Source organism: Ammodytes marinus (assembly GCF_949987685.1).
Source record: "Ammodytes marinus genome assembly, chromosome: 18".
NCBI lineage: Eukaryota > Metazoa > Chordata > Actinopteri > Uranoscopiformes > Ammodytidae > Ammodytes > Ammodytes marinus.
Window position 1 is genome coordinate 15,368,256 of NC_137222.1, and position 15,072 is coordinate 15,383,327.

The following is a 15,072-nucleotide window of genomic DNA, read 5'->3' on the forward strand; positions in this document are numbered from 1 at the left end:
GAATGTAACCAAAACATTTTTATATGAAAAGGTTATGCACTGTAGCTTTAAAAAAACAAACATCTTGATGCTATTTACCTGTAAACCAATCACAATTTCCCTTTCAATGGAAATCTACTCAAAAGGTAACGACGGGTTCATTTAAATTTTACATGGCTCTAAAGAGAACTATAAAACTGCTAGTATAATTGTGTCCCATGGGTAATTTTAGCTTGTAAATAATGACATTTATATGGAAATCATGCTTAAGCAAATAGTTGGCCCCGACGTCATTTGGGCCCGCGGCAGCAGTGGTTGGCAGCTAGGCTTATGAAGTCTGCAAAAAAATAACGTAGCTTTGCTGTACTTCAATCCAATTCACATTGATACCTACAGCAACATTTTGAAAGCCTTTGTTTGACGTTAATAATCATTTGTATAATTTTTAACAAATAATGGAATTCATTTTATACCACAAGTGAAAACCATATTCTAACTGAACACATGCAAAACTACGTCTACAACAAAAACTCATGTAGATATATAGGCTCTTGTCAAGAATGATAATAACACAATTCAAAAACTGAAAATCAGGGACCCATAAAAAGTGAGCGAGGTTTCTGGAGAGATGAACAGCACAGTTGTATGTTTTGCCTATAGGGACTTTTGCATTATTACAGACACTGAGTGAGTATACCAGAATGAGGTGGTAAGACTGACATCTCAGCTTGCAAACAACACCCTTGACCTTTACACTGCAAACACAGCAGAGAGTCCAGTTGAGTGTTGTGAATCTACAAGCCGGTCTCTCTGTATTAATTCAGGCTTCATGGGGAGTTAAGTATTTTTTTTTTTACTTAGATTGGGCGACAAGATCGCTATATAATATAATCAAGGAGGTCTTACAGGGAATTTTCCTCCTAAGTTGAGTTAACCTCTATAGATCCATCTCTTGATAACACTTTCCTGTTAGCAAGATAAAACTGAAGTTTTTCATTTTAACTTTTTGAGCAGTCAGCCAGCCAGCTTGCGGTTGTGTTCGGTTAAAGATCTAAATGTCACTGGAGCAAGAAATAAGCCAATGAAAGAAAGCGCCAATTTTACCCCACGCATTTTCACTGTCTGCCTCTGCATCAATTACTCTCCTGCTGTCATCAACGTCCTCGGCCATCCCTGCAATTACCATCACAGGTGCTCTATCTAACACACACACACACACACACACACACACACACACACACACACACACACACAGCAGTTTGTGTACAAGTCATTTCACCACGTTGCTGTTCAGACTAGTAACATATTTGCATTTACCGGCTTTCATAACCAGCTATAATCTTGCATATTTACATAAATGTTCATCAATATGCACTGTCCCTATTCTAAATACAGAAATCTCAAATATTTGAACACACTTTCAGTACCAATTTTAATCTACCGGCATGTTGAGTCTGCAATATGTGTTTGTTGTTTTGTCTGCTATATCAGTCTTGTCTGTTATGTCAGTCTTGAACTGTGTATCTGTCAGTCTTCTCTGGTATGTCATCAATCATTTCCACAAGCACAAAATGTATTTGCCAGATATCCAGCTGCATTAATCATTATTATGTTACATTCACAACGGTTTGAAATACTCACTTCAGAACTGTGGTTCTCCTCAGCTCTACACAGTGTTTGAGCATCTTTTGGTTCATTGTTTTGGTTTTACGACCCGCACCTTTAGTTATTCACACTCTCAGCTCTTATCCAGCTCATTTTCAGTGAGAAAGCTCTACAAATCCACTACGTTACCTCCCCAGCAGGGCCGCCGCTCCCTATACGCAGGGTTCGCAGAGCGCGTAGGGCACCAAGTTCCTTTTTTTTATTATTAAAAAGGAAAAAGAGATGATCCGAGGGCCCCCCAAAATTGAGGTTTTTAAAAAAAGTTCATGATGATCATTACATTACAAAAAATATATAAATTAGTTATGGCCCATCGTTGTTTTTTCTTAATTGTGTAACCTATCCAGGGTTGGATTATTGCACAGGCACACCGGGCACAGGCCCAGGGGCACAAGGGCTCAGGGGGGCCCTTAGCCAGAGATACTGATAGTAACTTATCATGTCGCATAGTCAAAGAGCTCAGTCACTGATGTCAATAACAGGATCCAAAAAGGAATAGCCTAAATATAAGTATACTCAGAATTTAACAAGATAGAAATCATCATGGGCCCCTCAACAGGTTGGGAAGAAATACAAAAGCAAGTTAAAAACAACAGCATTAGTAGCTCTGTCTAAGGGGCTCCTTGAGAAATAAGAACAAATAAGCTTTCTATGTGTGAATTCTAAATAGTTCATAAAAAGTAGCTATCCACCCTTTATCTGTTGAAATGGGCCCCTCCATCATAGAACCTGGGTCTGCAGACCAATCTACTGTGCTGTTTTTACAGTTGCAGAGTAAAGAGTGCTGCCTGTTTAAGAAAAATCTGAAAAATAATGTTCCTTCTGCATCTCAGGAGTTGATATGGCCTCTAAAATTTCCTCTCAAAGTGCACCAGATTGATGCATTTTACTTTAAATGGGTAAAAAAATTCCGGGGGGGCATACCCCCGAACCCCCCAACAAGGTACAGGGTCCCTCCAACAATATCCCAAAATCCTGTGGGAAACATCTTCCTTAATATGTTTTTGCCATTCATTGTATGTATCTGTGTGGAAAATTCAGTGTACCTGACTGGATAGGGACGAGTGGGGGGCCCTTTAAGAGTGTGTGCCCAGGGGCCCACTATCTCATAATCCGTCTATGAATCATTCAATTCCTTTCCAAAGGCATTTAGTAGGATACTAGGCAACTTTTTTTTTGGGGGGGGGGCTCACTGACAATTTAAGCTTAGGGCACCCAAAAGCTTAGCAGCGGCCCTGCTCCCCAGCACCAGATGGTGGACAGTCAATGTAAGCAAGTTAGCGACTCTGTCAGGAGTTTGTGTAGACTTGCTAGTAATGACTAGGCAACTGTTTGCTAACACAACTTTTATTTTACTTATCCTCACATATTTAATGGAAGCCAAGAATGGCCGTGCTTTCAATAATTTTTTTTAAACAAGCTTTGCTTTCTCAAGATCACTAGATAATGACCATAAGTGGAAACAACCTTTTGTGATGATGGGTTGATTATCGCTGAACCCGAGATAACGATAACACATTTCTACAAGACAAACTAAATAACTAATTGTGATCTGGAGATATCAGACTTTGATTATATAAGTTATACGTTTTCTTGTTATCACAAGATAAAAAAAATTAATTACAAGTAGGGCTGGGCGGTATGGCAGTATTATACCGTCGACTGTAGAAATGTGTCTACCGGGAGAGATTTGCAAATGCCTAGTGTGTTTGTATGCTGCAGGAGGCATCTGTCCCTCTGAGTCACTACAGTTACACCAGTGCTTGGCTTCAAGACAGGTTCAATACATTCAGAAGAAGCCTCACCTTTTTACTTCTAGCAGTGTAGCTCCTGTGCGCCGTCACGTTACAGTATAGCCAACTTTATGTCACGGTGGCGGAGCGACTGGTTTAAACGGTCAAATCTGTTAACCGGGGAAGCGTAACTGGCTTCTGTTCACAAAAAAAGAATACTATACTGTGATTTATACCGTTACCGTGAAATAAAATCATCACCTAAAAGTTAAGGTGAAACAACTGTTTGTTTTTAGCTTTTTTGCAAATTTGGTCAACATTGTTTTCGGTGGACTGCCATGGTCCAAGAGGCTTTTTTTGTAGAGCACCTTCACCAAAGTCTGTGTGAGAAATCATGTCAAGTCAATCAGACTTACAGGGTGAGGTGCTATTTGACCTATAGTAATATGTGCTGCTGTCACTGTTTGAGTTGTTGTTTTAATTGAACGCGTGTCTCCTCACTAATGCTGCCCACAGCTTTGGCATTGCCGCATGGAATAACAGGTGTTTCATCAGCCTCCCAAGTTGTCACTGCTCATCTCCACTGTCAGCCCCAGACTGTTTGTTCAACTTTGACAGCCGGCAGCCTGCAGTATTTAAGCTGATTGTGGCTTTCACCGGCAACCGCCAAGACTTGTTCTTCTGCTTCTTTTTCTTCTTTCCTTTTGAGATTTCCCTATACTCGTCTGTTATCGCTGAGCAGTGGCGCATAGAAAATGTTTGTGTCGTGGCAGCATGGGCACTGCCTTCTGCTCGCTTATAATGAAACTGGTTCCAACACATGATTATAATGTGTGAAATTTCTGGAACGTCAGGGGAAGTAGTGTCAGTGCCAGATGGACAACACGCGGGTATATTGTTCTCCCTGCTACATGAGTAAAAAAATTACCTCATAGGTTTTTACGACACATGGTCAACCGCTGACACAGCAGTTGACAAAAGAAAACTTGGAAAAAGAAACGTCAACCATCACTTTTTTCAAGCATTGTTCAGCAAGTTCATGTTTGATCGATAAGTGAATTCCGCTTCATAATTCACTTTGAGTCAGAGGTTAGAGGACTATTTTATTTTTTGCAGAGGAAGCACAAACCAAATGAAAAAAGGAAAAAATTGTTTCGGCTTTTTTAGACATTGTGACATACGCAGTACTGTTATAGATCTGTTCTACATTACCTGCGTTTGTAATCTTTCTAAATGAGCTGATATGGTTGGAAGGAAGCAATAAAATATATTACAATATAAATTCCTGAATTCTATTTTACATTTACAGGAGCAGAGTTGTGAAGTACAGAACACACCGTCTTAAAAACAAATTGGTTACCTTACATTAAGGTTATGGCTTTTGTTATTTCCTCCACGCACAAATAGTGCTATCAACATTTATTAGAGTGACCGACTCACTAAAATAGTTTTGTCAATATAATTGGAGCAGTCATTAAAGACAGGCAGCCCAAGGTGATATTCATGCCCAACGATTTAACTAAGCAAGTGTTATGCCAATAAAATGCATTAGTTCAAATGGAGGTCTGTGTGTTGATGCGTTTGTTCCTCCCTTCCTAAGTCTCTCTTTCCTCTCTCCCCCTCACCTCCCCCTCTCTTCTCACTCCTCTCAGTTATCTGAAGGTGGCTAGCTCTTCTAGGAGGAGGTGGGGTAATGTGATCATTACTGGAGCATGTTACGCCTGAATCTGCCATGTCACTAATCTTTACACAGTTTTCGCATCTGTGGTTGTAAAACATTCTGGTCTTTTTTACCGCCTATAAAATGTCTAGTTTGTTCTATAAAAACCGACGCAGCCTACGTGTGTGTGTGTGTGTGTGTGTGTGTGTGTGTGTGTGTGTGTGTGTGTGTGTGTGTGTGTGTGTGTGTGTGTGTGTGTGTGTGTGTGTGTGTGTGTGTGTGTGTGTGTGTGTGTGTGTGTGTGTGTGTGTGTGTGTGTGTGTGTGTGTGTGTGTGTGAGAGAGAGAGAGAGAGCTCACAGATGGCCCTGTGTAATTACGTGTGGCATTAGCATGACATTACCCATAATGAAGAGCCATTATGAGCATAGTGAAACAAATGAATTGCAGTAATAAGAACCAATAATCAAAATGTTCAGTTTCACCAAATAGTTCAAGTGTGAAATGTTTGTCAGTGATGCTTTTTATTTATTTTTCGTGTCTTGCATAACATGTACAGTATTTCCGATTTTTATTATTTATTTATTTTCTCTCCCAGTTAGAACTTCATAAGTTTATTGAGATTTAGACCCCCTCCCCCCTCTCTCGGCTAAATAGGTTAATACGGGGAGCCTGTTTCATAACGAGATCACCTCATCACTGTGAGCACAGGAGGAAGTGGAGCATCACATTACATCACATTCAGAAAAAGCAACTTACATTCAGCCATGTGTGTAAGACCCAAAATAAATTCAAGAATCATGCAAGCATGACATAACTCAAGACTTCATTAAAATATGACAGCTGGTATAAACACGAAAGACCTTTTCACACCAATGATATATTAAAGCTGGGGTGGAGGATTTGGGGAGAAAATGGCAGTTGGGATAGAGATTCAAATCCAAATACCTCAACCGCTCCACTTGTTCTCTTTGGTCCTTCCCTGACACTCTACACCAGGGGTGTCCAAACTTTTTTCCCTGAGGGCCACATACAGAAAAATCTACGAAGGGCCGGGCCACTTTGCAAAAATAACACATTTATCAGGACATGTAGCTGCTCTGATGTTTAGTTTCATAGTGTCTTCGTAAATTGTAATCCTTCTTCACGGCAACACTTTACTTGCACATTAAACAGATACATTCCCCCTCTTGATGAATTAGAAGCTATTGGAGAAGGACACATGGATTTTCCATAATAATATTAATTTAAAATAAAATATTATGCATGGTCCTCTGGGATGGGCTTGGTGCTCTTTTTCTTTTATGGGACATATTTCTCTGTAATATAATGAGTGCATTTCAATTATTTAAAAATTAAAAGGGCCATATTACATTATATTTTTAAAATGTGCCACGGGCCAATCAATCAGTTTTGACACCCCTGCACTAGTGGGTTAACTAAGAAATGCAATTTTTTCTATTATTATTTTTTTCAAAGGGCCATATTACATTATATTTTTTAAATTGGCCGCGGGCCAATAAAAAGCGGGCCGCAGTTGGCCCGCGGGTCGTAGTTTGGACACCCCTGCTCTACACAAATAAAGTTGTGCCAAAGTGAATGGACAGTCCCAACAGCCTATAGGAACAGAGAATCGGAGCCTCGTTCTGATTGGTCAAAGCGTCAGCTCATGTTAACTTTGACCAATCAGAAATCATATACCCCAGCTTTAATTGTGTTGCTTGAAGGAAAAAGATAAACCCATTCACCTTCATCATAGGGATGAACAGATTTGTTTGAATTAACACCTTCTTATGGAGATCCTAGCAACATGTGTAAATCAAAGATTGATTGGTTCCCACTCTCCTTAACGAGGGAGGAGGAAGTAAAGAACTCATTTAAAGTGGCTGATGGTATTAGACTGGTGATGATGTTTTAGTAAACTATTCACTCACTCCTAAGAGCTCAGACACATTTTTGCTTTATTCACTGGTCATGATGGTTTATACATTTCTTATTTGCTGTCAGTTATACCAAAAATATACCTCGACATGCTGTTCAACTTTGACTCGTGTTATGTTTTTTCAGTGACAGTGGTCATCACTACTTTTCAGTTCATGTTCAAATACCCAGTTGCCGGAATACATTTGTTCAGTCAAATGATATATACTATATTTGTTACAGAAAGTTGGCCAATTTTGCCCGGAACACAAAACATGGGGGTTAAGGGGTTATGTATTCATACCATTGTACAACTAAACAATTGCAGAGATAATATCATTTATAAGGAGAATATTTTGTCTGAGAAAATGACATTTTAAAATTGTATGGCCTTGGTCCTGACATTTCCTTTTGACTAGACAAGGGTCCGTATCTGGAGTTGGTCTCCAGGTGATGCAGAAAGGTTGTCTGCTGTTTCAAAGCAATTACAATATATCTCAAATGCTGGGGACAGACGTATTACCTTCCTTAAAGGATTAACGATGTTTAACTTCACTGGTATTGTTTTGGCATCCCTTACCGAGCAGATCCCCTTCAAGGAATGCCTCCACCAGTTGGCTGCACAGATTAGGCTTTGATAAAAAGCACTTGTAGGTGTTATCAAAAAAAAAGCCTGGCACAAAAAACAACTAATTAGCAGGATGGTACTGAGTTTCATTTCAGGCCGCGCTCGGTGGGAGCAAGCAACACCACCTCTCTCCCCTGCAGCAACAACCCAGCTGCACGTGCCAAAAGCTCTTTTCCCTGTCAGGTGTTTAGAGGTGTGTGTTGTGTCTGAGCTTCCGCCAGCAGAGGTCCCGTTCCAAGCCCTTTGATGCGTGTGTGTGTTTGTGTGTGTTTGTGTTTGTGTGTTTGTGTGTTTGTGTGTGTGTGTGTGTGTTTGTGTGTGTGTGTGTGTGTGTGTGTGTGTGTGTGTGTGTGTGTGTGTGTGTGTGTGTGTGTGTGTGTGTGTGTGTGTGTGTGTGTGTGTGTGTGTGTGTGTGTGTGTGTGTGTGTGTGTGTGTGTGAGACACAACTGGCCAAAAACAAACAAATCCTCAACGTTATTAAACAACATAAAAATTGCAAATATGTATCTATGTTCATATACAAGACTACACAAATTCATATATATATATATATATACTGGAGCCAGATCAAAGCCTCTATCTGTCTTTAGGCTGTTTCCACAAGCCTAGGATAATGAAAGAAATAAAGATAGAGGGAGAAGGATAGGAGAGGAAAGATAGAGAGGACTTATTGACAACTGGCGGTGAACAGTGAGTGTTAAGGACCATGGAGGAATCACAGGTTTGCTGAAAGGAGGAGAGACATCATATGATTATAATTAGAACAGTGCTGGAGGGCAAATCAAAAACAGGTTAGGGGAAGCGGCAAAAGAACATGCTTATTGTCTGTGATGAATTTGTCTTTCTCAATAATCCTTGAAATATTTCTTTGTGTGTTTGCTGTATTTTAGAAGTTAATTTACATCCTTGCCACGCTTTGCGTGCCTTCAGGGCAAGGACAGTGTGAAGTTAGAATTTAATTGTCTGCTTTGTTGTTCTGTTATTTCCCTCTATTTAAAAAATACTAATACCAGCAATACCATGCTCTCTCTCTCTCTTTCTCTCCCCCTATCTCTTTATTTCTCTCTCTCTCAATTTGAAAAGATTTATTGGCATGACTTTTGGAGTAAACAGTATTGCCAAAGCATTACAGATATTACTTTGTGAATATTGTGAATGTGTATGACTGCTGAATGTGTGTGGTGGTCGGAGGGGCCGTAGGCGCTGAATGGCAGCCACGCTTCCGCCACCGGTATGACTGTGTGAATGAATGGAATATGGAACCCTGTAAAGCGCTTTGAGTGCCTAGAAAAGCGCAATAAAAATCTAATCCATTATTATTATTATTATAAAAAAGTAACACATTTATAATAAAATTAAATTATGGTGATACAAATTATAAGTATCTCTCTCTTTCTGTGTTTTTGAAGGCTCGTCGTATTTCTTCAAGGGGAAGGAGTACTGGCGAGTGCCGGGCAGTGACATGGAGGTGGAGGCAGGATACCCTCGCCTCATTGCTAAAGACTGGCTGCTGTGCACCGAGATGCAGTCGGACTCTCCGGACACGGAGCCCAAGAGCCCCGAGACCAGAGGCAACGTGCAGCATCAGCCCGACCACGCAGAGAACGGATACGAGGTGTGCTCCTGCACCTCCGACAGCGCCTCGCCTTTAGGGGCCCGCCCCTCCCCTTCCCCTGTATGGCTGCTCACACCTCTCTGGACGCTCTGGCTGGCCCTCCACTCTGTACTGCTATGATGCCAAAGCCTGGGGACAAGGTTCTCAAGCTGGTTGAACAAAACAAAAACAAGAGACCCATTGGTGGAGGGCCAGTGGACTACAAACTCTTAACCTTTTGTCCATATAAATATCAATTGGTATTTGTTTTGCTATTATTTTGCTGTTATTTATTTCACATGCCATTTGATGGTCATATAAAGTGCATACTATATGTACATTATCTTATTTTCATACTAGGGTATATCTAGAAGGCATCAATCCACTGCTAGTGCCGTGCTTTACAAATTGAGTTACACGGAATCACAGGTTCTATCTCTCCGTTTCTTCTTGAATGGCTAAACCGTCTCATCTTAGCAAGGAAGATAATTGTTTGGAAATATATTATCATTGAATACAACAGTATTTCAGCAGTAGGCCTACCAATTATTATTTCCTTTTGGATGTGCAAGTTTACAGCAATAATGAATGATAGCGTGGGATGTACACAGGTTGATGGTTAAATGGCATCCTGAGATGTTAATAGGTAGACAGGTGAATGGATATAAAGAAACATTTCAAATTTAAAGAGACGCTCTAACATTTTGTTAAATTAAATAATTGTATTCTCTTTGTTGCTGAGAGTTAAATGAGAACATCAAAACCACTCTCATCCCTGTCTTGATATTCGACTAAAGCTAGCAACAGGTTAGCTTAGCTTGAAACAGGGTTAACATCAAACCACACTGTCTACTGTAACAAGAAACTGAAGTGCAAAAACCTCTGGTAGTGGTTTTACAGGCAGTTAAATTTAAATTTAAATCTTTATTTAAAAGGGACAATGTACAGTTAGAACATAAATGTTGCCATTTGATGCACTATACCAGATTATAGCTTTAAACTAATTTGCATCTGTAGTCCCTTGGGGTTATGTGCGGGTAGGTGGATTTAGGCTGGCAGTTTCCCCCTTCGTTTCAAGTCATTATCTTAAGCTAAGCTAACCAGGTCCTGTCCTTATATTTACCATACAGATATTGAATGAGACTGGTATCGATCTCCTCATATAACGCTCAGCAAGAAAGCAAAAAGTTATATTGCTTTAAATAGCGAGGCGAGCGGAACTTTCTGCTACACTGCCTTCCAGTATAATGTACACCAACCAATCAAATGGTTCTGTTTAAAGAAGGCAGACACCCCACCATTCAAAAGTTTGGATTTGTCTGTTGTGTTTTTGTTGTTTCCTTCAATAATGGCAAGTTGAACTTTTATAATTATGAAAATGAAAAACTGTATAATTCAGACACCAAATGTAATATTTACATTTGAAATGGTTTTGACTCAAATAAAAATTACTTAATGATTTAAAAGTTAGTTGTAAATTACCGGAAAATCGGGAATTTTGGGAATATTAAAAATTGGAAATTATAGGAATTAACTAAATGTCGGTAATTTAAATTTTTTTTTTTTTTCATACCCAAACATAAATCTAAACATTTAAACACTATGTTTGGTCATAGGCAGTCATCCATGCAAAATAATACAATTTAAAAAAAACATTACATTTGAACAGAACAGATTATTTTATGAACAATCAATAATTTCACTGAACAACAAAAAGATGAATGTTGAGTTAAATAATACTCATCTGTCTGACCCCACCCATTTATTATTTATTATTCTTTCGGACAATTCCACACAATACACAATATTCTCTTGCAAATATTCATACATCATACTTTGTGTTGTCCGAAGGGAGACGGAAGAAGCCAAAGGCTTATCAGGTCCCGCCCCCATTTTCATCAAATTCGGATTCAGATACACAGTTACTGTTACAGAAAATAAAACAAAAATAAAACAAACAAAAAACATTTTGTTTATATATATATAGCTATATATATATATATATATATATATATATATATATATATATATATATATATATATAAATATATATATATACATATAAATTATTATTATTATTTATTTTTTTAAGAATCTGCAGTCCAATACACAGTCAATCATTAAAGTCAAATGCCCCCCATGTGATTGAGGAATGCACAGAGCATGTAGGGGGCATGGCCTCAGTACCCCTGCAGTAGGATGTGTGCTATGTGCAATTTGCCAAGTGTACTTGCATAAAATCTGGTTGTTTTAGTCAAGATTATGCTAAAATACATTGTCCCCAACTATATTTAAAATCACAGATTAAGCCTCTGTAAACCTGGTCTAGTAAAAATAAATATATGATATCAAGTTGGGTGTCTCAATAAACTTTAAAAAAAATCTGATTTGAAATTAAATGTTCATAAATATATTAAAGCTTAGTTGAAAAAACTGTTTTTTTTACAGTCTAGAACGTTTGTCTGGACTGAAATAACAGTTAGGAGAATTTTGTGCATTTGGGTGGCTTTAAATTTAGTAAATTCCCGTTAATTCTCCAAATTCCCGTTAATTCCCATAAATTCCCGTTAATTCCCATGGAAAGTTTTCAACTTTGAAAATTCCCGGAATTTTGCAACCCTAATCATTATTAAAACACAACTCTGCTTTCTATTGGGCTGGACATATTTTGGGAACCCGTTTTTCATTGGGTCTTGTGCAGTCTTCTGAGTGGTTAGACTGAAAAGGTGTAAACTGTCCTTTTTCAGTCCATGATACGTGCAGCTGATATTCAATAGCGCTAACCGTAGACTCACCTTGATTTTTCTTTGATTTTAAAGTTTTAAGAATAGCTTTGTTGAAGGAACACGCCTGTTAATTCCAGCTTGTTAAAGGCTTTATTCATTGTGCACCTGACTCCGTTTTAATCTGCATTTCTTTAATGCAAAGCTTTGAGGTTTCTTTTACAAACGACTGGTGATTTTTTAAATATTCTTATTTAACTGTTGCTCAGAGGTCTCTTGATCTCTTTCTGCCCTTTCATTCGTCATTCTGTTTGAGCCATAGTACAGGGTTTTGTTCTCATGTTCAAAACATGACTTTTTTGAAAATGTATTTGTAAAGAGGACTTTCTATGACTTGAAAGCATGAAAGACCATTCAAAATTGTGGTCCTCTCAGCCACCTGAATGTACCCGATCAATCTTTTGTGGTTGGCGATTCCAAACATTTGAATGGTAGTGATAGTCATTTACATATGAATGGCCCCATGGGTTATCAACAATGGTGTCTAGGGCTGTAAAGAGGTAGACAGGTAAAAAAATAAAAATAAATCCAGTACAGCTACATATAGGTGTGGGAAGGGAGACAAATTGATGAATTCCATTCTGAGAGTTTCTACATGTCGCTTAACGCCATTATCCTCAATGCTGTTAGCTTGAAATCCCTTTACCTGCCCTCCTACGCTCTTTGAGGAACCGCCGCTCATGTATCTCCATGGATTCATAATATTCAACCCTGGTACGGAAGCATTCCCTTGCCATTACCAGAGGCAGTATTGTTTTTGTTAGATTTTTTTGTTATAAATGGCTTGTGATTCCATATTTACTTGGATCAGATCGTAGTTCATGGAGCCTTTTTCGCCGCTGGACAATTTCCTTCATCAATCCGAGCTCCCTCTTGTGACGTCACGAGCAGACCTCTCGAGATGGCAACCAGATTTTATTCTCGCCGATATATTTATCTAAAATTTAAAATATAGACACATATATTTGAGTTGAGGTGTTTTCAGTGGTTCCTGCAAAATCAAGTGGACTGTGTATATTTCAAAGTGTGTTTTCTAATGTAAAATATTTTTGTAGAAAAATAAAAGGATGTGAATTAATTCATTGGCTAACTGGTTACATGAATTTGGGCAAGCAATATTTTGTGGAAAACAGCTTTTTCGGCTGTGTGAGCGGAGTGTTTCATAATTGAGTGTCAATGAAGAAGAGCCCAGCCTTGAAGCGGGATGAAGGTAACGGGACAGCTTGCAGAAAGACACTGGGCAGCTGCTCTCCATCTCTCTGATGTTTCTTAAGCCCGTTTTCTCTGGTAATGGGAATACAAACCACGTTATGTCAATCACATTGCACACACACTCACACACACACTCTGAGTGGCATTATGAGCAGCTTGTCCTGGTAGAGGATTACGTATATACCCGCATTTATTCAGGGAAGTAGATGAGAGAAGTCATGTCACCTGATCCCGAGATATCTAGCCGCTCAGATGCTGCTTAGTTGGAGATCAAAGTGAACTGTGGGTGGCAAGCAGCTATAAGGCAAGTGCTTAGGAACACTGCGTGCCACAGGAAATCCCCATGTCAGTCACACATAAACTAAGTTACTCAATTGGAAATTACAGTAATTAAACCAACCAAGAGGCTATACAGATAAACTCCAACCAGAATGTGCACAAGCAAACTCCACTCTGTTTGGAGTTAAGTTTAGAAAGCATTGACTATTATTTATTCGGTAATGACACTCCTGTTAAATGTTTATTATTCTGTAGACACTTCCATTTGGTATTCTGAATCTCAAAAAAGCGCAATCGACCATTGTGTTCTGTTGTAAGAGGTTGTACTTCTATTTTGCTTTTTTCCATTTACTTTGTTTGAGTTTTCATTATGGATCAGCACGTTACTTTAAAATGAATCCATTGTTATTCCCCCCGACACGTCTTCTTTTTGTCACGCCTTGGAAGGCAGGGTGTGAAACCACTAAGGGCAGCAATATTTCTTCCCAGCTTCTTGACTTACTTGAGTGGTGTTAATTAACTGGTGTGCCTCGACGGCCACCGGGAGAGCACCTGCTCCCAGGGGCGAATGCAAAAGGACAGGTCACATTTCAGCAAATGGTCTGACTGATCCCATTTTAGCCGCTACTTTAACCAGACTTTATTGTTTGAATTAAGATTTTCACAGTTGGCAGGCGTTTCGTACCTGGTATTGGATCTGGGAAATGTAATGGGGATTATCTCAAACTGTGATTTTAATAGAACTGTTGAATGTAAAGTTATTGCTTTTTTTTTTAATTATTTTTTATTTTTTATCAGCAGTTTCACATTCGCTGTATTTTAATTAATACATCCCAACCTGGCTTGGACTTGATTGGCGCTGCTGTCCAACAGCTGGTTGAATAAATCCGGCTTGGCAGGTTTGATTTATTAAAATGAAGACCTCAATGTCTTCTGAGGCGGTGAACTGTGACTGACTCATGTTTGAGAACCAACTGCATAATCCTAACTGATTACAACACAAATGCAAACACAGAATATTTGAATTGTAATATTAGGCGTGATATTTTATACTTTTCAAACTGGTACATTTTACCAGAAGAGCAAGAAGACAAAATTAGCCATTACCATCATGTTATGTAATGTACATCTGGATGGTGCCCTCAGTGAAACCACTGGTACAGCTATAATTATGAGGTCGGGGTTTTGGCAGAAGGGCATACAGGAAATAAGTTAGTTTGTTTTTAATTAAAAGAAAAAAAGACAGATAGACGAAGAGATTTGGACTTATATGGCTAACATCTGGAGATAAGTAACCCCTGACTGACCCACAGAAGGAGCCAGTTCAAGCTTACAGGGCGATACATTCATTTGGCAGACCAGTCAGACTGGGCTCTGGCACACCTCTGCCATCACATTCCTTCAAAGGTCACCATCAAATTCAACTTGCAAAAAAGCCTGGAGATAGGGGCAGGAAGGATCCGTTTATTTTTCTACTCGGCTACAAAAGTTTGAGCAGGAGCATCGAATCCACTCTTGGTGCCAGGTGCGACAGAGTGACAGCGCTGGACATGGCAAGGTGCACCTTGATGGAACGTGTATGTGTGTGGAGTCACGTTGCAAAAATAGATGCAGAGCAC

At 39.1% G+C, this 15,072-nt stretch overlaps 1 protein-coding gene across 2 annotated transcripts in view; it reads left to right on the plus strand.

Moving 5' to 3' along the window:
* The window catches only part of mmp17a (matrix metallopeptidase 17a), a 98,197-nt gene extending 87,986 nt beyond the window's left edge, over positions 1 to 10,211 (plus strand). For both annotated transcript variants that reach the window (XM_080046208.1, XM_080046209.1), the window contains one exon: positions 8,995 to 10,211. In XM_080046208.1, coding sequence (XP_079902334.1) covers positions 8,995 to 9,320 — 326 coding nt within the window. In that variant the 3' untranslated portion in view covers positions 9,321 to 10,211. The remainder of the gene's footprint in view (positions 1 to 8,994) is intronic.
* Positions 10,212 to 15,072: the final 4,861 nt, after the last annotated feature.